This window comes from Scyliorhinus torazame, chromosome 12 (genome assembly GCF_047496885.1).
Source record: "Scyliorhinus torazame isolate Kashiwa2021f chromosome 12, sScyTor2.1, whole genome shotgun sequence".
Lineage (NCBI taxonomy): Eukaryota > Metazoa > Chordata > Chondrichthyes > Carcharhiniformes > Scyliorhinidae > Scyliorhinus > Scyliorhinus torazame.
Genome location: NC_092718.1, coordinates 174,607,444 through 174,632,187, shown reverse-complemented (window position 1 = coordinate 174,632,187; position 24,744 = coordinate 174,607,444). Strand labels below are relative to the sequence as shown.

General features: G+C 49.1%; 1 protein-coding gene across 2 annotated transcripts in view; it reads left to right on the top strand.

The window, feature by feature from the left end:
• The first annotated feature begins 1,439 nt into the window (after positions 1-1,439).
• Positions 1,440-24,744, top strand: part of LOC140386754 (uncharacterized) — a 167,580-nt gene continuing 144,275 nt past the window's right edge. Inside the window, exons 1-2 of one of the 2 annotated variants that reach the window (XM_072469411.1) lie at positions 1,440-1,849; positions 7,056-7,252. In XM_072469411.1, the coding sequence (XP_072325512.1) occupies positions 7,188-7,252 (65 nt within the window). In that variant the 5' untranslated portion in view covers positions 1,440-1,849; positions 7,056-7,187. The remainder of the gene's footprint in view (positions 1,850-7,055; positions 7,253-24,744) is intronic. The other variant, XM_072469412.1, reaches the window with a different exon arrangement.

The window sequence follows — 24,744 nt, the reverse complement described above, 5'->3', positions numbered from 1 at the left end:
CGGTGAAAGGGAACTGGGCCCTGTGTATGTATGATGCTGTTACTGAAATAAAGGACTTTTAAGAAGCTCGTTGGACTCCCCTGTCTTTATCACATTGGTGATGATGATGAATTGGAGCTGTCGGCGTGCTGCTTTTTCGGCTGAGCTACCTCCCGGGAATTATTTTTTTATAAGAGTGGACTATGGTACCGAGTTTGTTTCTGTGGGTTTTCTTTTAGAGCCTCTAATGTCATGGAAGGCGAGAGCCGGGTCGAGTTTTTTTTCTGCTGCCGGCTTGTGAAGTGTGTCCGCTGGGAGTGATCTGAAGTCTGATGTGTCCGGCAGTACCTGATGCGGTATCATTCTGGTGTGGGTCGCGTAGTGTCTCGTCCATCTCTGTCTGCTGTTGTTTCCTGATGCTGGCAGAGTGGTCCACCGGGGAGTCCGTTCTCGAGTTGCCGCCGACGTTTTGGAACGTCATTCTGGCCGTGAGTGCGGAGTTGTGTTTGGAAGACTGTTCTGCAGCAGCTTGGACTGTAGGATTTGCAACAGTGATGTTTTGCCTGCGAGCTGACAGTTATTGTACGACTGCAGGTTTTGTGCCTGGAGACTCTGGTGTGGAGTTGACTGGACATTCCATATGTGACTTCTGGTCCTGTGGAAGCTTGCACGGAACCCTGCTGGTTTTTTTTATTTGCGCTGTGTGTTTATTTGCCTGTGTACTGTAAGAATGTCGGGGCGACAGCTCCCTGGGCATTTTGGTAGGTGTTTTATTTTTGGGGGTAGAATTTAGAGTGCCCAATATAAAAAATTAAGGGGAGTTTGGGAGTTGCGGGACGTTGAGGTGGACGTTGTCTGGTGTTCCCTCCCCCTGTTCCCTCTGTGGCTGAAAGGCATGCCACGCCGATTGGGCCTTGGGTTGATGGGTCCGATACTCTGGCGCGCGCCGTCCCCGGGTTCGGCTGTTGGCAGCTTCGCCCCGTGCGACTGGTGAGGGTGTTGGGCTGGACGTAATGCTTGGTGGAGTACACGCCTGCCCGTTCGGTGGAGCCTTATCCGAACCAATTTTTTTTTAGGTTTGTTGTCTGGTCACTGTGGGGTTTGCACCCGTTTGGTCCTCTCCTTTCCACTCCTCCTAAATGGCCGTCCTTGTGAGGGGTTTCAGGATTTTGGGGGTGTAGCACCATCGATCACACACGAGGCGAGACGTAAAGAACTACAATCGAGGCTTTATTGAGCAGACTTGTTCAGACTTGTTCCCCAACAGCTCAGTCATAGAATGCAGCTGCGGGGATTAACCCAGGTTCTTATACCCCGCCTATCTGGGTAGAGCCCAGTAGGCGGCAGCTCCAATCGGGATCCAGCATCTGTCCTCCAATAGCTCCTCGGCATTCATGGTGTACCGTATTACCCCTAATACATACCACCACAGGGGGGGGGGGATATAATAACCTGCACAGGACTCATCCACCTGGGGATGATTGTTCCCCGTGTTCAATTGGACTGAGTTAACCCAGCACTAGCATAAAAGGCAGGCAGCTGTAGAGCCAGCTAAAAAGGAATGAGGACCCGGTGAAAGGGAACCGGGCCCTGTGTATGTATGATGCTGTTACTGAAATAAAGGACTTTTAAGAAGCTCGTTGGACTCCCCTGGCTTTATCACACATATCAAGATAAATATTAACTGCAGTTGAAGGATCTTCAACTCAGCAAAAGATGCTCTTTGGCCTACTAAAACTTGTTGATCTTTCAGTGCAAAGAGTTGCCGCCCACTGAGTGTTGCAGACTGGTACATTCCAAAGCCCAGGAGTACGTGTGGAAGGATGCACTAAAGTCTGGGGCAGCCACTGCAGTGACGCAAAGGGGAAAGGTAATTGTATATGACCTTTCAGCCATAGGGCACTGAAGGGCTGGGAATTGTACATACTCCCTCAGGGCTGTATGACTTGCATTGAATGTATGTGGTTAATATTACAACGACCACAGTTGTATTGAAGTACCTCAGCGTGCAACATGACCTCTGTCGAAAAATTGAAAATCATTGCCTTGTAATGACCATTTTGAAATGTTTTGTAATATTTTTTAGCTATTTTATAAATAAAGTGTAATTTTGCAAAAAAGGGGCAGAAAGATTAATGTACCTAGTACAGGAGTGAAGCAACACGCTGGATGGAACAATTACTCACATATTAAATGTCATGGATTTTTTTTGAAAGCAGCTGTTGAAGAGAATAATTTGGGGTGTGTGATGCAAATTTAAATTTTTGACATTTCACCGTATTTCTGACTGTCAATAGTTTAAAAACTTGGTAGTCAACTGCTGCTGTAATGATCTTTCAAAAGAATGCAATGTCATTTTGCAACAAAGTCAAATATGTTGTTGAATATGTATCCCAGTTATCGTGCTGACACAGCAGTTCAGGAGGGTGGCTGACCACCATTTCTTGAGGGCAAATGGGGTTGGAGAATAAATGCTCATCTTGCTGGTGATGCCTATGTTTCATGAAAGAACTTAAAAAAGAACAATTCTGCAAGGCTGAGGAAGGAGAGTATCCCTTATGTACAGTTTAGAAATCAAGGATCATCTTTGTTGTAAAGTTAGATAAATATTGGATATCTTTTTATTCATTCAATGGATGTGGGCTTCACTGGCTAGATCAGCAATAATTGCAAATCCCTAATTACCTTTAGAAGGTGGTTCTTGAACTGTTACAGTCCATAGGTACACCCGTAGTGCAGTTAGGGAGGGAGTTTTAGGATATCCTGGGGTACAGAATCTTCAGGAGGGACAGGGGAGGGGGCATAAGAGGGGGAGGCATTGCACTATTTGTTAAGGAGTCAATTAGGAGAAGGCAGCATGGTAACGTAGTGGTTAGGACTATGGCTTTACAGCGCCAGCATCCCAGGTTTGATTCCTGGCTTGGGTCACTGTCTGTGCTGAGTCTGCACATTCTCCCCATGTCTGTGTGGGTTTCCTCCAGGTGCTCCGGTTTCCTCCCACAAGTCTCGAAAGATGTGCTATTCGGTAATTTGGATATTCTGAATTCTCCCTCTGTATACCCGAACAGGCACTGGAATGTGGCGACTCGGGGCTTTTCACAGTAACTGCATTGCAGTGTTAATGTAGTCCTACTTGTGACAATAAAGATTATTTAAAAGGATTATTATTAAATTACTGCAGTAAGGAGAGATGATATCTTGGGGGTGGTGCTAAATGAAGCTTTGTGGGTAGAGATTAGGAATAAAAAAGGAACAGCTGCATTGCTAGGTGTTTATTATAGACCCCCAAATAGTCAGTGGGAAATTGAGGAGCAAATATGTGTGAAATTTGCAGAAATGTGTAAAAATAATGTCATGGAAATAATGACTAGACAGAGACTTCGAGCTTCGGTTTAGGATTTTATTAACACGATATCATGGAGAGGCTGCAGTAGGCTACAAAGCCATTCCACAGCACACTGAAATTACACAGCAGAAACCATTATCTTTATCGTCTGAATTAAACAACTAAAGAAGTAAACAGCAGTTGGCTTTTTTTATGTTACCAAGCTTTGGGAGTGCTCTTGGTTCCTTATCTAGTACGTATTTTCTTGCCCTTGCTAAAACAACTGTTTCTAAGCAGTATTTTATTTGCGTGCTCTGACCTTCTAAGTTTTGTTCAGAAGCAGTGTTAAAATACAGTCAAGCAATCATGCTTTAAAGTGCCTTTTCTTTAATAGCAACTCATTTTAATATACTTTTTAAGCAGGCAACTAATCCTCACATTAACTAAGTCCTCACAAATAATAATAGGGTAATTATAGTGAGTGATTTCAACTTTCCCAACATTAACTGGGATAGTCATGGTGTTCAGGGCTTCGATGGAACAGAGTTTGTAAAATGTATACAAGAGAACTTTTTAGTTCAACATGTGGAGGGTCCAACAAGGGATGGTGCAGTGCTGGACCTAATTCTGGGGAATGAAGCCGGACAGGTGGTTGATGTGATGGTGGGGGTGCATTTTAGTGACAGCGACCACAACATGGTGCAAGTTAAGTTTGTATTGGACAAGGAAATAGACAAATTGTTGAAAAAGGTCATGGATTGGGGGCAGCAGACTTTCGTAAAATAAGGCAGGATTTGGCCAAGGTAGATTGGAACAAGTTAATGGTGGGGAGATCTACAGAAGAGCAGTGGGGGATGTTCAAAGAGGAAATGGGGAGGGTACAGGCCCAACATGTTCCCTTGAGGGTAATTGGAAGGAGTAACAAGCCCAGAGAACCACGGATGGCCAGAGATATTCAGGATACAATGAGAAGGAAGAGAGCAGTGTTTAATAAGTACAAGGGGAGCAAGTCAACAGAGGCATTAGTGACGTACAGAAAGTGCAAGATAGAACTTAAAAAAGCAATTAGGAGAGCAAAGAGGGGATATGAAAAATCTCTAGCTGGTAAAAGTAGGGAAAATCCCAAGATATTCTATAAGTATATCAATGGGAACAGGATAACTAGGAAAAAAGCAGGGCCCATTGGGGACCAAGGGGAATCTGTGGGTGGGACCAGAGGACATTGGTAGGGTGTTAAATGAATATTTCACATCTGTTTTCACCCAAGAGAATGAGGAGGCAGATATGGAACTCGGGGAGAGAGACTGTAACGTTATTGAGTAAGTTGTCGTAAGGAGAGACAAGGTATTGGAGGTGTTGGCATTAAAAATCGATAAATCTCCAGGTCTGGATGAATTGTGTCCCAGGTTGCTGTGGGAGGCAAGGGAGGAGACTGCAGGGGCCCTGATCCAAATTTTGAATTCTTCTCTGGCCACGGGAGAGGTGCCAGAGGACTGGAGAACCGCGAATGTGGTCTCACTATTTAAGAAAGGCTGTAGGAATAAGCTAGGGAACTACAGGCCAGTGAGTCTCACGTCAGTGGTGGGGAAACTAACGAAGAGAATTTTAAAGGAGAGAATTTATCTCCACTTGGAGAGGCAAGGTTTGATCAGGAATAGTCAGCATGGCTTTGTCAGAGGGAGGTCATGCCTAACAAATTTGAATGAAATCTTTGAGCACATGACTAAGTGTACAGATGAACGTAATGCAGTTAATGTAGTTTACATGGATTTCAGCAAAGCATTTGACAGGATCCACATGGGAGACTTATAAAGAAGGCAAATGCACATGGGACACAGGAGAACTTGACAACGTGGATTCAAAGCTGGCTGAGCTGGAGAAAATAGAGGGTGATGACAGCTGGCAGCTTTAGTGACGGAAAGCCAGTGTCCAGTGATGTACCACAGGGATCTGTGCTAGGTCCCTTATTATTCATCATTTATATAAATGACTATGTGGCAGCTAGGATCAGTAAGGTTTTGGATGATACAAAGATAAGCTGGGTAGTTAACAGTGGGGCTGAGAGTCTTGGGTTACAGGAAGATATAGACGGGATGGTCAAATGCGCAGAAAAGTGGCAGATGGAAATTAATCCTGAAAATTGTGAGGTGTTACACTTTGGAAGGAGCGATTTGACAAGGAAATATTCAATGTATGACATCCCACTGGGAAGTCCTGAGGAACAAAGAGACCTTGGCATGTTTGTAAATAGATCTCTGAAGGCAGAAGGGCAGGTTAATAGGGTGGTGAAAAAGGGCATATGGTACACTTGCCTTTATCCATCGTGGCATTGAATCCAAAAGTAAGGAAGTCATGTTGGAGGTATATAGAACATTGGTGAGGCCGCAGCTGGAGTACTGTGTGCAATTCTGGTCGCCACATTATAGGAAGGATGTGATTCATTGGAGGGGGTGCGGAGGCGATTCATCAGGATGTTGCCTGGGATGGAACATTTAAGTTATGAAGAGAGCATGGATAGGCTTGGATTGTTTTCACTGGAGCAGAGAAGACTGAGGGGCGACCTGATTGAGGTGTACAAGATTATGAGGGGCATGGATAGGGTGGATAAGGAACAGCTGTTCCCCTTAGTTGAAGCGTCGGTTACGAGGGGACACAAGTTCATCGTGAGGGGCGGGAGGTTCAGGGGGATTTGAGGGAAAACCTTTTTACCCACAGGGTGATGATGGTCTGGAACGCACTGCCTGGAAGGGTGGTAGAGGCGGGTTGCCTCACATCCTTTAAAAAGTACCTGGATGAGCACTTGCCACTTCTTAACATTCGAGGCTATGGGCCAAGTGCTGGCAAATGTGATTAGGATTGGCAGATCGGGTGCCTTTTATGCTGCCGTGCAGACTCGATGGGCCGAAGGGCCTTTTCTGCACTGTATTTTCTGTGACATTGACCCAATGATCGTGACGAACGGTGATACATTTCCAAGTCAGGGTGGTGAGTGGCTTGGTGGGTAACCTCCTGCTGGTGGTGTTCCCATTTATCTGCTGTCATAGTCCCTCTAAATGCTAGTGATTGTCAGTTTGGAATCTTGTCATGTTTTCTGACTCTGCCAGCGCACCAAGTAGCTTGGTTTAAATCCTTGAAGCTTCCGGAAAGATTTCCAAGTGTGGTAGCGAGCGGGAATCGCCGCGCGTTTCCTGGCGCTCGGCAGCGCAAACTAACGTTAATTGGTCCACTTAAGGAGGCCTCACGGGCTTCTTGCCACCAATAACGCCTCGCCAGCTGATTTGCCGAACAAGGTCGAGCAGCACTTAAACTGCACTTACTCGGCCAACGCCAACCAGCTCACAATAGCAGCGCCGAGGAGACCGGCTGTAAGATTCGGGCACGCTGACCTGGGGAGGCTCCTGGATGCGATGGAGACCAGGAGGGATGTCCTTTCCCCCCCAGGGCACTGGAGGGTGAGCCACAAGGCATCCAGTGCTGCCTGGGATGAGGTGGTGGCAGCAGTCAGCTCGGGCAGTGTGCCCAACAAGACTGGCCTCCAATGCAGGAAGAAGGTCAATGACCTACACCGGGCAGCACAAGAGAATAGACATCAATGCCCCCACCATACCTGCCGAAGGGAGCATCCACCCCCCAACTCTCCAACTGACCCCCAGTCCTCCCTCCCCCTTCCTGCCCAACCCGGCCTTCACACCCCCTCTCCCACCACTGAACCGCACATGTAGCTGCTGATGCCCTCACTGTGTCTCCTCAGGAAAAGCTCTCCCGCAATCGGCGGGAGAGGGCCCAGACTGGTGGAAGGGTGCTGGACTTGAGCATCCTCACCTTCTTCGAGGAGGGGGCCCTGCAGGTGACCGGCGTGGCCAAGGAGAGGGCAGTCACCAACATGGAGGCTAGCAGACAACGCAGAGGTGAGGAGCCACTGGGATCCACCCGGAAGACCTGTCAAACGTGAGTTGTGATTGTCTTACTGACTGACCCATCCCTCCCACTGATCACAAGTCCATTCTCCTGCAGGTCCTCCAGCCGATGGTGGCGGCCCATTCGGGGTGGCCCCTCTCCCGCCTCCCAGGAGAGCACCTCGGAGAAGAGCCCCGAGGATGCCACCATGATAGTCGTCCCCACCCTCCATCAGCGCAGATACACATGACTTGGGGGGAAATGTTAGTGGTCAGGCTTCTGGGCACAATCTGGTGAGCACCACACTGATGTGTTAGGCAGGTTGGTTCGATGTGGACTGCACTCGATGCAGGGAAGTTAGAAACAGACGTCTAACACAGGAGAAGATCCAACACTGTTTTATTCAACTAGATGAACTGCTGTACATACTCAGCTGTGGGTCGACACTATACTGATCTGACTAGTGACCTTGTAGTAGCCTGACCAGACTTACTAGCTACCGCATGGTGTTTGTGCTTGCTAGCTCATCGACTCTGACTGTCTCAGTAGCTGGGTCCCGAGAGAGCGGGAAAGCTAGTGCCCTCTGGCTTTATAGTGGTAGTGTCCTGTCTGGTGATTGGCTGTGCTGTGTTGTATGCTTACTGGTCAACCTATGTGTCAATCACTGCCTGTCTGCATCTCATTATATACATGAGTGGATATTATGACAATCAGTTTTCATGAAGTTTGAAACAAAAATGAGTTCGTTTCTATTGAGGCAAAAAACCCACCCACATCAGAATGTTCTTGCGATGGAAGGAGTGCAGCGAAGTGAAATTTTCACATTTCCAACCCCCCCGCCCTCCCCCTCTGGGTGCTCCTGTTTCCTTCCACAATCCAAAGATGTGCAGGTTAGGTGGATTGCAAATTCTAAATTGCCCCTTTATGTCTACAAATGTACAGATTAGATGAGGTTACTGCACTGAGGTGATTATGAGATTCTTGGATGGGATTCCATGCGAGGCCAGGCTGCAGGGGCAGAGTGTGGACTCAGAAATGAGTTGCATCCTTGCCTCATGAGGTATGAAGACCCTCTCGCTTGGGGGAGGACAACTGTAGTGTGAGTGGAAGGCCACTGAGGCAGCACTGTAAGGACAAAGGGGTTAAGTGCAAGGAATTCACTTCTGTCAGTGAAGTTTGACTGTCAGGAGTTAATGTTTGGCTTGATGGCTGATGGAAAGTTTGTCAACTCTGCAACCCTTGTGAACTGGGAGAATGAGGGTACCCTCGAGAAATGCGCTACTGATGCTAATTGCAGGCTTCACTCTAGGCGTCAGTTGTACAGGGCGTTGGCGAGACCACCTCTGGAGTGTTGTGGACGGTATCGCCCTCCTTATCTGAGGAAAGATGTCAACGTGTGGGAAGCGGTTCAGGGAAGGTTTCCCGGACTAACCCCGGGAATGGGCGGGTTGTCCGATGAGGAAAGGGTCGGAGAGGTCGGGTTCGTATCCCCTGGAGTTTAGAAGAGCGAGAGGTGACTCGATCGAAACCTTTCAGATCCTGAGGGATGTGGAGAGGGCGTTTCCTCTTGTGGGAAAATCGAGAACGAGGGGGGGGGGGGTCACCGTTTAAAAATAAGGAGGGGGGGGGGGCCCGTTTAAAACGGAGACGGGGAGAAATGATTTCTCTCAGGGTGGGGCGAGTCTCTGGAACTCTCTCCCTTGAGAGGCGGCGGAAGTGGAGACTGCGAATGTTTTTCAGGCCGAGGTGGACAGATTCTCGATTGACAAGGCCCCCCCACCCCCCTCGATTTTTTCCAAATCTGCCCTGTCCAACCTTGACTTGACCCTCCTGACTGAGAAACTTATCCCCTCCCCAACGCTTCCTCCCATTAGTTGACAGGCTGATTTCTCAGCCTTCGATGCACCAGGTTTCGGCCTAGTTCAAGTGGAGCCTGTCCCGACCGAACAGCTCCCCCCTCGCCCCCGTGCTTTTGCCCGCTCCTCAGGTTCCCTCGGCGGAGCCTCATTTACTTGCTCAAAGTGGGCCTTTGCTCCCCACGTGGGCCGCTAACCACTGCGCCAACGCATTTTACATACTTAATCAATTGAAGCTCAAGGCAATTAATTTACTTCGGTTTAATCTTTTCTATGTTTCTAGGAACTTAAATCCGATTTAAATTGATTAATTTAACTTGAGTCGGAAACATTAGGGACCTTCAAGCAGCTATTGGATAGGTACATGGATTACGGTAAAATGATATAGTGTAGATTTATTTGTTCTCAAGGGCAGCACGGTAGCATTGTGGATAGCACAATTGCTTCACAGCTCCAGGGTCCCAGGTTCGATTCCGGCTTGGGTCACTGTCTGTGCGGAGTCTGCACGTCCTCCCCGTGTCTGCGTGGGTTTCCTCCGGGTGCTCCGGTTTCCTCCCACAATCCAAAGATGTGCGGGTTAGGTGAATTGGCCAATGATAAATTGCCCTTAATGTCCAAATTGCCCTTGGTGTTGGGTGGAGGTGTTGAGTTTGGGTAGGGTGCTCTTTCCAAGAGCCGGTGCAGACTCAAAGGGCTGAATGGCCTCCTTCTGCACTGTAAATTCAATGATAATCTATGATTAATCTAGGACAAAGGTTCGGCACAACATCGTGGGCCGAAGGGCCTGTTCTGTGCTGTATTTTCTATGTTCTATGTTCTATGTTAATCAGCTGCCACAAGCGGCAGTCATTTTCAGATATGCTACCTTATCTTTCCTTGACTAGTTAATTGTGCTAATGAGATCTGCAGAATTAAACATCAGTGCCACTGATTGGGTCAAGTTCATAGAATCATAGAATTTACAGTGCAGAAGGAGGCCATTCGGCCCATCGAATCAGCACCAACCCTTGGAAAGAGCACCCTACACAAGTCCATATCTCCACCCTATCCCCGTAACCCCACCTAACTTGTTTTGTTTGGACACTAAGGGCAATTAATCATGGCCAATCCACCTAACCTGCACATCTTTGAACTGTGGGAGGAAACCGGAGCACCCGGAGGAAACCCACGCAGACATGGGGAGAACGTGCAGCCTCCACCCAGAAGGTGACCCAAGCCGGGAATCTAACCCGGGACCCTGGAGCTGTGAAGCAACAGTGCTAATCACTGTGCCACGGTGTCGCCCTTGACCCGGGTTCCCAGGTTGGGTCACTGTCTGTACGGAGCCTGCACACTGTCTGCATGGTTTCCTCCGGGTACTCTGGTTTCCTCCCACAAATCCTGAAAGATGTGCTGTTAGGTGAATTGGACATTATGAATTTTCCCTCAGTGTACCCGAACAGACGCCGGAATGTGGTGACTAGGGGCTCTTCACAGTAACTTCATTGCAGTGTTAATGTAAGCTTACTTGTGACACTAATAAAGATTATTAAGATCATTATTGGGATGGCATTCATCCATACATCTCAAGGCGTTTTGGGAAAATTCCCTGATTTGTTTGTTGCCAAATAAAACAATTGAATAATTTATTTGCATTGTTTCAGCTCTGTACTGTGGTGTACAAAAGAACACCCAATCCTTGCGCATTTGATGGTATACACAAGCCAATTCAATCCGAATGATTTCGCCACATCTAACTAAAGCTGCTATTTCCTGAGCCTGTAATCCTCGGATGGTTTCATGGGCACTGTCGTCTTGCTCCTTAGAGCTAAGGAGCTTATGAACTCTCCCAACATGAGTGGCCTATTTTGCATAAGAAGAAACTTATTCACCACTTGGGAGATAATTCCCCTATACCCTTTGAGCTGTTGCTCTGCCGGCCAATTGCATGCCTCAAAGAGGAGGCATGAATGAGTCCACAATGGAGCTTACAACTCTACGCTTTTTGGGAGGCGGATCAGCAAGTGCACATTGAAAGTCATGGCAGCATCACATAATTTGCACCCTGCCAATAAATTAATACATAAATTCATCACATTTGCTTATCTTGTTGGGAGTGATTGATTTTTGTAATGGGAGGCAAGAAGCCTGTACGAGCAACACAAAATTGTCTGGATACATAAGTGGAAGTATCACACTTCGGCACGTCAATCACATAATGGTCTCGGGGACCTTAGTATATAACTCGGCGGCCAAATGGAATCCAGCACCACTTTATGTCTGGGAGACACAAGGTAAAATTCCTCATCTGCTTCTGAGGAAAGTCACAATTCAGTCGAGCAGCTCCCAGCAGGAGGCAGTGCATGAAAGAGTGGCAGGTTTCCAAAGACTCTCGGTCCCAGAACACCTCTGACTGTCCTCCTCTCCTCCAGTGCCATTGCCATGTTTTTGAGTATTTCATCATCTGTCCAGTCCTCATGTGCACAGACATCTAATGGGTATTTTACAGTCCGCTCCACTGCCTTCCCAGGATGGTGGCACAAGCCACTTCCATAATATACATTAAATCTGACAATTTCCTGACATGAAGGGGTTGCGTTGGTGGGTGCCAGGGGTTCTGAGGAACAAGCTCGAAGATCGGATGTTGCGAGGATGCGAGTGTCAGCCAGTGGTTTGCGGAGGGTGATGGGGGACGGGAGGGGGTTTGGGAAATTGAGGGATGGCATGCGGGACTGATGCCATGAGAGGGGTGGCAAATTACCCTTGCAGCTTGTTGAATGTCGTCCGTCTTCTTCCTACATTGGACGACAGTCCTCCTGGTCATGCCGCTTGCACTCACTGCAGCTGCCACTACCTCCCAGCGGCATTAGGTGAGGCAGACGGGCAGGGACAAAGGTTGCCCATAGAATGGGGTTGGATCCAGGGGGTTGGCATAGTGGTGCCGCGAGCGATTGCCCCCCAGTTATCCCCCAGCTCCTCTCCCCCCACCCTCCCACGGCAGCCCATCCCTGTGGAGGATCCACCCACACCCAGCCAAAGGTCCCCCATCCCCCGGCAAGCATTGGGGCAGCAAGCCCAGTGCCCCCGGGCTCTTTGCCTGTGAGCGGAGATGGCTACTCAACTCCTCGGCTCCCCACAGGAGCCCTTCCGTCAGGTTCACGATTTTAAAAAGGGGTTCTAATCGGCGCCAGCGTGACTACTTGCTGGGGAGGCTTCTGAATGATGGGAGGCCATTGGATAAGGGATGGTTCTTGTTAATTGTATGCAAACGGAGCTTACGTGGTGATACTTGATTTCTCGCCACAATACAGCGAGATTTCGATTTTGCCAACGGAGCAGGCCGTTTGTATCACAAACTGTTTGGTGCCTGGCGCGGTTCTCATTTTTAGCCTCTCCCACTATTCAGCAGCCTCGTTACGCTTGAGTGTGAGTATATTGAGGCCGCCAGATCATGTACTATGTTTCTTTTCTTGTTCTTTAATGGGGAATTGAGTAGTATCGTTTAAGCGGGTAATGGTAAGCTATTCTTTCTGGGTGTGAAGTGAAAGAGTTTCCTATTGTGTTCATAATAAAGTTTTTTGTAAAAAATGCCAAATCCCTATTTCTTCTTGCAATCAGTCCTGGAGCAAATCGGTCTTTCCGCACAGTCTTACCAAATAAGCTAAAATGTTGGGGTTTCAGTCCAGTAGCCACTGTTGGGGTCATGTAATACTTACGATGGAAGGAAGGCCATTGATGAAGCTGCTGAAGATAATTGGGCCTCCGACGCCCCTGAGGAACTCTTGTGATGTCCTGTAGCTGAGATGACTGACCCCAACAATCACAACCAGATTAATTTGTCCTAGGTATGACTGAACCAGAGCTCCCTGATTCCCATTTGCTAGGCCTCCTTGATGTCACAGCCAGTCGGGTGCGACCTTGATATCACTCTCACTTCGCCCCTGGAGCTCAATTCTTTTGCACATGTTTGAATCAAAACTGTAATGAGTTGAGTGGCCCTGGCGCATCCCAAATTGGGCATCAGTGAGCAGGTTATTGCTAAGAAAGTGCTGCTTGATTTCTCTGTTGATGACTCCTTCCATCACTTTACTGATGATCGATGGTAGACTGATAGGGCTGTAATTTGCTGGGTGGGATATGTCCTGCTTTCTGTGTGCAGGATATATCTGGGCAAATTTGCACATTGCCGGGTAATGGTAGTGTTGTAGCTGTACTGGGATAGCTCGGCTAGGGACGTGGAAAGTTCGGAGCTCAAGTGTTCAGTCCCATTTTCGGAATATTGTCAGGGCCTTCAGCCTTTGAAGGAACAAATTTCATCCCAAAGCTTAATGCCTAGCATTGTCCCTGGTCTTTTCATCTTGTGGAAGTTCCAAGAGCTTACTACATACTACTTTTGGGCTATCTGTTAACCAGGATTTCTTTCAAGCTCACATGGACTGTTTTAAGTGCAACAGGATATATCTGCATTGCAGATGATGTCGCCAATGTGGGATAAGCAAAGCAAGAACATGGCCATAATCTGCGCTTTGTAGGACTCCTTCCTGTTTATTTCTTAATTCCCATTTTATTTTATTTATTTTTGGTCCTTGGACCCTTATTCGGAATGTGCTTTTAAGCAGAGGACTTGAGCTGAAGCAGCCTGCTTGTGAGGGCATTGTGTTGCTAGGTTTTGTATTTTGGAGAGCAGAAACAAACTCATCAGCATCAAGTGAATCTTAGGAACCAGTTTTGGAGGAAGTAGGTTCAATTCGTTGGCTAGCAACCTGTGGATTGGCCAGGGACAATCTTCTGCCTGACAACAATCAGTGATTTGTTCCTCTGTGATGCTTTCTGAGGGAGCTTGGCAGAAGTGTTTGGACTTGGAAGTAAAATGGGTAGTCACTCTCTCTCTCTCTGCTGAAGTGAAGAAATGCTTTACTGTTCTAAAACCAGTGAATGCCAAGCACATCGCTGCTGTAAACTTGAACTACTCCTGAATCTACAGAAAAAGTATGCAATCTTGCCAGAGGAAAAAAACATCTCAAGCCTAGAAGGAAGAAGTACCGAAACAAAAACTTGAACTCCAGAAAGACATGAACTGGAATCCAACCTAGTGCGTCCTTTTATTTTTGTTAATATTTTCTTTACCTCCCAATCACCCTTTCACTCTGCCGTGTGTGTGTGTAGGGAGTGGGGATAGAGTTTGGGGAAAGGGGTATTAGATAGTCAGTTACAGCTTTCAGTCAGTTTAATTATAATTACTGTTGATAATAAAAGGTTCCTTGTGTTAAAGTTATAAACCTGATGACGGCAGTTTATTGGGCTCAGCAAATAAAATCTAAATTCACTTATGTTGCAACTCCTGGTTAAATGAGGCTGGAATTGACAACACACTATTCCAGCGTGTCATGACGATTTATTGATGCAAGTGGCACTCAATGAGCATCAGATTAATGTCTTCTGTTCCGTTTATTCCAGTGTTGTCATATATCCTGATGCAAGGAAATTAAATGATATTAGGCCATGCCAACTCCTCAAGATAAAGAAGGTTTTCAAAGATGTCTCAGTCTCTTTAATTTCCTGCCTCCGTACATTCCCAATTTTGCTCCGATATCTTCATCGTGAAAGGAAGTATCGTTTTTGTGACACTAAAACCAGCAATATCTCTTCAAAGCACTGAAGCAATCATTATCAGAAGCATCGCCATTGCAATTTTATGATCTTCGGGACACAGCCACCCTGGATATCCATCGCCGAAGCTATTCCACAACAAATGCATCAGATCTAAGCTCTGCAGTCCTGCCATATCCAGCCATGAATGGTGGATAATTAAACAACTCACTGGAGAAGGAGGCCCCACAAATATCCCTATCCTCAAAGATGGAGAAGCCCAGCACATCTGTGCAAGAGACAAGGTTGAAGCATTCGCAGCAATCATCAGCCAGAAGTGCCGAGTAGATGATCCATCTCGGTCTCCCGAGGTCCCCGGCATCCCAGATGTCAGTCTTCAGCCAATGCAGTTCACTCCACATGATTTCAATAAATGGCTGAAGGCACTGGATACTGCAAAGGCCCTGACAATATCCCAGCAATAGTACTGAAGACTTGTGCTCCAAAACTTGCTGCACCCCTGGCCAAGCTCTTCCTGTACAGCTACAACACTGGCATCTACCCAACAATGTGGAAAATTGCCCACGTGTGTCATGTACATAAGAAAGAGGATAAATCCAACCCAGCCAATTACCAACCTATCAGTCTACTCACAATCATCAGCAAAATGATAGAAGCAGTCATCAACAGTGCTCTCAAGCAGCATTAACTCAGAAACAACCTGCTCATGGACACTAAATTTGGGGTCCGCCAGAGAGACTCAGCTCCTGACCTCATTACAGCCTTGGTTCAAACATGGCTGAATGCCGGACGTGAGATGAGGTTGACTGGCCTTGACATCACGGCAAAATTTGACCGAATATGGCATCAAGGAGACCTAGCTAAACTGGAGTCAATGGAAATCAGGGGGGAAACTCTCCGCTGGATGGAGTCAAAACTTGCACAAAGGAAGATTGTTGTGGTGGTTGGAGGTCAATCGTCTCAGCTCCAGGACATCACTGCAGGACTTCCTCAGGGTAGTGTCCTAGGCCCAACCATCTTCAGCTGCTTCATCAATGACCTCCCTTCTAACATAAGGTCAAAAGTGGGGAAGTTCGCAGATGACTGCACAATGTTCAGCATCATTCGCGACTCCTCAGATAATGAAGCAGTCCAAGTCCAAATGCAGCAAGATCTGGACAATATCCAGGCTTAGGCTGACAAATGGCTCATTACATTCGAGCAACACAAGTGCCAGGCAATGACCATCTCCTACACAAGAGGATCTAACTACCGCCCCTTGACATTCAATGGCATTACAATCGCTGAATCCCCACAATCAACATCCTGGGGGTTAATATTGATCAGAAACTTAACACTGTGGCTACCAGAGCAGGTCAAAGGTTAGGAGTCCTACGGCAAGTAACTCACCTCCTGACCGACCCCAAAGCCTGTCCACCATCAACAAGACACAAGTCAGGAGTGTAATGGAATACTCTCCACTTGTCTGGATGAGTGCAGCTCCAACAACACTCAGGGCAAAACAGCCTGCTTGTTTGTTACCCTTTTCACAAGCATTCAAACCCTCCACCACCGACGAACAGTAGCAGCTGTGTGTACCATCTGCAAGATGCACTGCAGGAACTCACCAAGGTTCCTTCGGCAGCACTTTCCAAACCCACGACCACTACCACCGAGAAGGAAAAGAGCAGCAGGTATCTGGGAACCCCACCACCTGAAAGTTCCCCTCCAAGTCACTCACCACCGTGACTTGGAAATATATCGGCGTTGCTTCACTGTTGCTGGATCAAAATACTGGAACTGCCTCCCTAACAGCACTGTGTGTGTGCACCTATACCTCAGGGACGGCACTGGTTCAAGAAGGCAACTCACCACCACCTTCTGAAGGGACCCAGCCTCTACAGCCCTCTGCAGTAAAGAATTCAACAGATTCACTACCCTCTGAGATAAAAAAAAGTCCTTCTCATCTCTGTCTTAATGGTCAACCCCATACTCTGAGATTATGCGCTCTGTTCCCAGATTCTGCCCAAGGAGAAACAAACTCATAGTATCTACCCTATCAAGCCCCCTGAGAATCATAGGTATTTCAACAAAGTCAATTCTCATTCTTTTAAGCTCCAATAAATATAAGCCCAACCTACTCAGCCTGCACCATAAGTAAATCCCTCCATAACCTGGATCAATTTAGTGAACATTCTCTGGCCAGTCTCTAATGCCAGTATATCCTTCTATAGATAAGGGAACTAAACTGTGCCAGTTTTCCAAGTGTGGTCTAACTAGTGAAGGAAGACCACACCATTCCAGGAGACAAAGCATCTTCTGGAGAGTTGGCGAGGTCAACACAAATCATCTGGCCTCTAATCCCGGTGGTGCTGCTATCTTGTTGGCCCCACATTTTCAGCTGGAGATCCTAGGGGGTCAAGGAGCTTGTGCTGGGCCGGTTGCTGCACCTCGCTGTCTGCTTGGGGAGAGTTACATTCACTTTGTGAATCTGTATGTTCCCCAGACTGGGCTGTAGCAAATGAGCTTCCATGAAGACCTTTCTGCTTATCTCAGCTCCATTGATGTGGGCAAGTGCGTTGTTCTTTGGGGGGGGGCGTTCAATTGTATCCACAGGGCCCGGGTTTATGGCGGTGCCCCACGCCGTTCAGCATCGATGGGGAAGTTGAGGAAGCTGATCAGGTCTTTCAATTTGTTGGTGACATCTCCACCCTGACTCTGACGTTTCACTTTTGTGCTGCCTGGAGTCGAAGCGTCCAGATTTGACTGCCTTTACATTTCTGAAGTGTACATGTCCTGTTTTCCAAAGGCCTCTGTGCAGCAGGTGTTATGCTCAGAGCACCATCTGGTGTGGGCAGAACCTGGTCTGTTATGCACTTGGATGGGGTCTACGTACTGGCATTTTAGCAAACTGCTGTTGGAGGACGAGTGATTCCTGGACTCATTCCATAGCTTCTGGGCCAGCTGGAGAAGGAAGCAGGGAGGCTTCCCCTCCTTGAGGGCATGGTGGGACGTGGGCAAAGCTCATGTCTGTGTCTTCTGTCAGGAATGTGCAAAGGGTTCGACAAAGAAGCAGAAATCTTTTTTTTTTAACAAACAATTTTATTGAGGTATTTTAGGCATATAGAAAAAATGGCATTGTACTGTACAAACAAAAAAAGAAGTCAAGACACAAATTCCATATTAAACATAATGCAAACCATGGCTCTGTTCACGCACGGACCTGCCTCGATATCCCCCTACTCTACTCTATTCTACCCTAGCCCCCCCCACCCTGCTGATGCTTACTCCTCTGCGAAGAAGTCAATAAATGGCTTCCACCTTTGGGCGAACCCTAGTAGCGAACCTCTCAAAGCGAACTTGACTTTCTCTTGGCCCAGAAAGCTCGCCAAGTCCGATAGCCACACCCCAGCCCTCGGGGGCTTTGAGTCCCTCCATGCTAACAGTATTCGTTGCCGGGCTACCAGGGAAGCAAAGGCCAGAACATTGGCCTCTCTCTCTTCCTGGACACCCGGGTCCTCCGAAACCCCAAAGATTGCCACCTCCGGGCTCATTACCACCCCAGTTTTCAACACCCGGGACATGACATCTGCTAATCTCTGCCAATACCCCCCGAGTTTAGGGCACGACCAGATCATGTGTACATGGTTAGTCGGCCCTCCGGCGCATCTAGCACACTTGTCCTCCAGCCCGAAGAATTTACTCATCTGGGCCACCATCATGTGGGCCTGGTGCACGACCTTAAACTGGATCAGGCTGAGCCTGGCGCATGTTGCGGTCGTGTTTATTCTGCTCAGGGCTTCTGCCCAAATACCGTCCTCCAGCTCTTCCCCCCGAGCTTCTCCTCCCACTTAAGCTTCAGGTCCTCGGTCTGCGTATCCTCAGCTCTCATTAGCTCCTTGTAGACGTCTGAAACTCTACCCTCTCCCACCTCTCCCCTAGAAACTACCCTGTCCTGCATCCCCTTCGGCGGGAGACGTGGGAAGGACGGCACCAGTCTGTGTACAAAATCCCTCACCTGCAAGTATCTAAAGTCGTTCCCTCTCGTCAGCCCAAACTTCTCCTGCAGCGCCCTCATGCTCGGCAAGCTCCCTTCCAGGAACAGATCCCCCCCATCCTCACAATCCCCGCCCTCCTCCACAGTCGATACCCCCCGTCCATGTTCCCTGGGGCAAATCGGTGGTTGCCGCAGATTGGGGTCCACACCGATGCTCTTACCTCCCCTACATGCCTCCTCCACTGGCCCCAGATCCGAAGAGCTGCCACCACTATCAGGCTGGTGGAGTACCGTGCCGGCGCGAAAGCGGCAGAGGTGCCGTGACCAGGGCTGATAAGCTAGTGCCCCTGCACGAAGCAGTCTCCATCCGATCCCAAACCGTCCATTTCCTTATCATCGCTATGTTGGTCGCCCAATAATAGTTGCTGAAGTTCGGCGACGCCAGCCCCCCTTCTCCTCTGTTCTTTTCAAGCATCACCCTCTTCACCCGCGGGGACTTCCCTGCCCATACAAATCCCAGAATAACTTTATTCAGCCTCCTTAAAGAAGGAATGTGGGATAAAGATGGGGAGACACTTAAAAACAAACAAGAACCGCGGGAGAATCGTCATCTTAACAGTCTGCACCCTCCCCGCCAATGGCAGCGGGAGCATATCCCACCTCCGGACCTCCTCCGTCACTCATTCCACCAGTCGGGACAGGTTGAGCTTGTGCAACTTGCCCCAGTCCTGTGCCACCTGAATCCCCAAATATCGGAAACTGTCCCCCACTAGCCTGAACGGCAGCCTACTCTCCTGCCCCCTCGCCTGAATTACAAACAACTCGCTCTTAGCCATGTTCAGTTTGTATCCGGAGAACCGGCCAAATTCCCTCAGGGTTGCCATAATACCATCCATCCCCATCATTGGGTCCGCTACATATAACAGCAAATCATCCACGTATAACGAGACTCTATGTTCCACTCCCCCCCGGACCAGCCTTTCCAGCCCCTCAAAGCTCTCAGTGCAATTGCCAGCGGCTCTATGGCCAGCGCAAACAGCAGTGGGGAGAAAGGACAGCCCTGTCTCGTCCCATGGTGCAGTCTAAAGTAGTCCGATGTCGTCTTGTTCATCCTTAAACTCGCCTCCGGGGCCTGATACAATAGCTTAGCCCAGTCGATGACCGCCCCCCCCCCCCCCCCCCCCCCCCCCCACCCCGAACCCGAACCATCCTAGTACCTCCCACAGATAATCCCACTCGACCCGGTCAAAAGCCTTTTCAACATCCATGGCTACCACTATCTCTACCTCCCTACTCTCCGGGGGCAACATAATCACGTTGAGCAGCCTTCTTATGTTGGCCACCAGCTACCTCCCCTTTTCAAACCCGGTTTGGTCTCCACAATTGCATCCGGTACACAGTCCTCAATACTGGTCGCCAGAATCTTGGCCAGTAACTTGGCGTCTACGTTAATCAAAGAGATCGGACTGTATGACCCACAGGCCTCCGGGTTCTTATCCCGTTTCAGAATGAGTGAGATGGTGGCCTGCGACATCGTCGGGGGTAAACTCCCTCTGTCTCTTGCCTCGTTAAAGACCCTGACCATCACCGGCCCCACTATGCCGGCAAATACTTTGTAAAACTCCACCGGATACCCGTCCGGCCCCGGGGCTTTACCCGACTGCATGTCCTTCAGGCCCCCCCCAACACCTCTTCGATCCTGACCAGGGCCCCCAGTCCGTCCACCAGCCCCCTCCCCACTCTTGGGCAGGTCAGTCTGTCCAAGAATCGCCTCATCCCCCCCTGGTCCCCCGGGTGGTTCCGAAGTGTACAGCTTCCTATAAAAGTCCCTAAAGACCTTATTCAGCCCTGCTGGATCACCCACTAGATTACCTTCCCCATCCACTACCCTCCCTATTTCCCTAGCCGCTTCCCTCTTCCTCAGTTGCTGCGCAAGCATTCTACTGGCCTTCTCTCCATGCTCATAAATCGCGCCTTTTACCTTTCTAAGCTGCTCTACAGCCTTTCCTGTAGTCAGCACCCCAAATTTGGCCTGCAGCCTCTGTCGTTTCCTGAGTAACTCTGGCCTCGGGGATTCCGCGTAATCCTGTCCGTCCGTAGAATTTCCTTAATCATTCGGTCCGTCTCTGCCCTGTCTGTCCTGTCCCTGTACGCCCGGATTGAAATCAGCTCCCCTCTCACCACTGCCTTCAGTGCCTCCCAGAGCACCACTGCCGAGACTTCTCCAGTATCGCTCACCTGCAGGTAATTCTCTATGCATTTCCTCAGCCTCTCGCACACCGCCTCGTCCGCGAGTAGTCCAACTTCCAGCCTCCATGGTGGGCGCTGAAAGCTGTCCTTACAAAACTGCAGGTCTACCCAGTGCGGAGCATGGTCCGATATGGCAATTGCCGAATATTCTGCCCCCACCATTTCGGCCAGCAGGTCCTTACTCACAACAAAGTAGTCAATTCAGGACTACATCTTGTGGACGTGGGAGTAGTACGAGAACTCCCTCCCGTCGGCCGGCTAAATCTCCACGGATCCACTCCCCCCATTTGCGCCATGAACCCTCTCAGTTCCTTTGCCATCGCTGGCAACCTGCCCGTTCTTGAGCATGACCGCTCCAGGCTCAGGTCCAGGACTGTATTAAAATCCCCGCCCATGATCAACTTGCGCGAGTCCAAGTCGGGGATCTTCCCTAGCATCCTCCTAATAAAATCCACATTGTCCCAATTAGGGGCATACACACTGACCAGGGCTACTCTCACCCCTTCGAGGTAGGGCAGTGGATGTTGTCTATATGGACATCAGTAAGGCCTTTGACACAGTCCCTCATGGTAGACTAGTACAAAAGGTGAAGTCACACGGGATCAGGGGTGAGCTGGGAAGGTGGGTACAGAACTGGCTAGGTCATAGAAGGCAGAGAGTAGCAATGGAAGGATGCTTTTCTAATTGGAGGGCTGTGACTCATGGTGTTCCGCAGGGATCAGTGCTGGGACCTTTGCTGTTTGTAGTATATATAAATGATTTGGAGGAAAATGTAACTGGTCTGATTAGTAAGTTTGCAGATGACACAAAGGTTGGTGGAATTGCGGATAGCGATGAGGGCTGTCAGAGGATACAGCAGGATTTAGATTGTTTGGAGACTTGGGCGGAGAGATGGCAGATGGAGTTTAATCTGGACAAATGTGAGGTCATGCATTTTGGAAGGTCGAATGCAGGTAGGGAACATACAGTGAATGGTAGAACCCTCATGAGTATTGACAGTCAGAGAGAACTAGGTGTACAGGTCCACAGGTCACTGAAAGGGGCAACACAGGTGGAGAAGGTAGTTAAGAAGGCATACGGCATGCTTGCCTTCATTGGCCGGGGCATTGAGTATAAGAATTGGCAAGTCATGTTGCAGCTGTATAGAACCTTAGTTAGGCCACACTTGGAGTATAGTGTTCAATTCTGGTCGCCACACTACCAGAAGGATGTGGAGGCTTTAGAGAGGGTGCAGAAGAGATTTACCAGAATGTTGCCTGGTATGGAGGGCATTAGCTATGAGAAGCGGTTGAATAAACTCGGTTTGTTCTCACTGGAACGATGGAGGTTGAGGGGCGACCTGATAGAGGTCTACAAAATTATAAGTGGCCTAGACAGGGTGGATAGTCAGAGGCTTTTCCCCAGGGTAGAGGGGTCAATTACTAGGGGGAATAGGTTTAAGGTGTGAGGGGCAAGGTTTAGAGTAGATGTACGAGGCAAGTTTTTTACGCAGAGGGTAGTGGGTGCCTGGAACTCGCTACCGGAGGAGGTGGTGGAAGCAGGGACGATAGTGACATTTAAGGGGCTTCTTGACAAATACATGAATAGGATGGGAATAGAGGGATACGGACCCAGGAAGTGTAGAAGATTGTAGTTTAGTCGGGCAGCATGGTCGGCATGGGCTTGGAGGGCCGAAAGGCCTGTTCCTGGGCTGTACTTTTCTTTGTTCTTTGTTCTTTGTTCTTACCCCTCACCATAACAAACCTGCCAGCCCCATCCACGACTGTGCCCTCCACCTCAAATTGTACCCTTTTATTAATCAGGATTGCAACCCGCCTCGTCTTAGAATTAAGCCCCGAATGAAAGACCTGACTGACCCAGCCCTTCCTTAACCTAACCTGGTCTGCAACTTTCAGGTGCGTCTCCTGCAACAAGACTATGTCCGCCTTCAGAACCCGCAGATGTGCAAACACACGCGTCCTCTTCACTGGCCCGTTTAACCCTCTAAGATGATCAGCCTGGTTAGGGGGCACTTCGCCCCCCCCCCCTCCCCCATTTGCCGATCAGCCATCCCCTTTCCTTGGGCAGCCCCCCAGCCATGTGTCGCGCTTCCTCTGGCCCGCCTCCTGGCCGACTCCACCCATGACCTCCTCACTGTTACCATGCCCAGTTCCCCTCCCCGTCAGCAGAACAACTCCCCCCCCCCCCCCACTAGCAACACCCTCTTATCACCTAACCCCTGCCCTAATCAAACTATATGGACACCCCCCACCTCGGCTCCCGTTGACTAGCTGCACTCAGCTAGCCTGGGGCTCCCAGCCTCGGCTCCAGCCCGTCTCCCACCGATTGTTCCCAGTCACCCCGACCCCCGACCCCTCCACACCACTTCCCCAGATCAGCCCTCCTTAAGCAAACACTCTACACAAGTCATAAACAAACCCCCACAATAGCACAATTCAAGTTCAACAAGAAAAAAAGAGATAAGAAATGACAGGCCCTCTTCAGTCCTTCCCATACAGACACAGAAAAAAAATTGCACAACGTTCCCATGAAGCATTCATTTGAACCCAACCCTTTCAACTATTTTCTTTATTAATTCCCCCCCAGCCAAACTTCAACTAAGCAAAGAGCCCAAACAGGAAACATTCAGGTAAACCACGCAAAGAGCACGCAAAAAACAACCATAACAAAAAAAAAAGATACATCCCAAAACAGGAGAGACAGCACATATACTTAAAAGCTCTAACATGAGTCCAAACGTCCTCAGCTCAGGGCCAGCCCTTGCTTCTTAACGAAGTCCATCGCCTCTTTGGGTTCCTCGAAATAGTGGTGCTGACCCTTATACGTGACCCACAGTCGCGCGGGAAAAAGCAGCACGAATTTCACCTTGTTTTTCTACAGTATCTCCTTCACCTGCCTGTAGCCTCCCCTCCTCCTGGCCACCTCAGCGCTCAAATCCTGGTGCACACGCAGGGTTGTATTGTCCCAAATACAGCTTTGTGTGTTCTTTGCCCATTGCAGCACCAGTTCCTTGTCCAGGTACCTGTGAAAGCGTACCACCATCGCTCGTGGGGGACCCCCTTGTCGCGGCTGCCTCACCTGCACTCTGTGTGTCCCGTCCACCACCGGCGGGCGCGGGAACACCTCGTTCCCTAGCAACTTCGGAAACATACCCTCTACATATGCGGCAGCGTCTAGCCCCACTGCCCCCTCCGGGAGGCCCACGATTCTCACGTTCTGCCATCGAGATCTGTTGTCCAGGTCCTCCAGCCTTTCCAGAAGCACTTTATGCTGGTCCCTTAGCCTCTGAATTTTCACATCCATCACCGTTTGAAAGTCAGCCTGCTCCTCCACTGACTTCTCCAACAGCTGGAGCTTCTCAGCCTGATCATCCAGCCTTTTGCCCATCCGGTCAAACGACTTCTGAAGCGGCTCCAAGTTGTCAGGCTTCAAAGCCAAAAAGCCCTCCTGCATAGTCTGCAGCAGCTGCTCCATTGTGGGCTGGGCTGTCGGCTCCTTGCTCTGAACACCAGCCATGCTGGTCTCTCTCACAGCCTCCACGGTGCCCTTACTCGACCACTTATTCTGCTGTTTACGGTCCCTCTGGCTTCTTAGGTCCACACAATTCTGTATGGGTCCAGTGCCTGAATACTATTGCTTTCCAGTTCCGCGCTCAAAAGTGCAAAAATGTCAGGGGGAAAGGTCCAAAAGTCCGACCGAAACGGGAGCCACCACATGTGCGACCTACTCCCTCATAGCCGCCATCGGAAGTCAAGAAGCAGAAATCTAGGATTGAGGTGTTGGTTGGTGAAGGAGTTACTTGTTTTGGAGTCATGCTTCGTTCAACCCGATGAGGACCCGCCCCTGAGGTCAATGTATGAAGAGGGACCTGG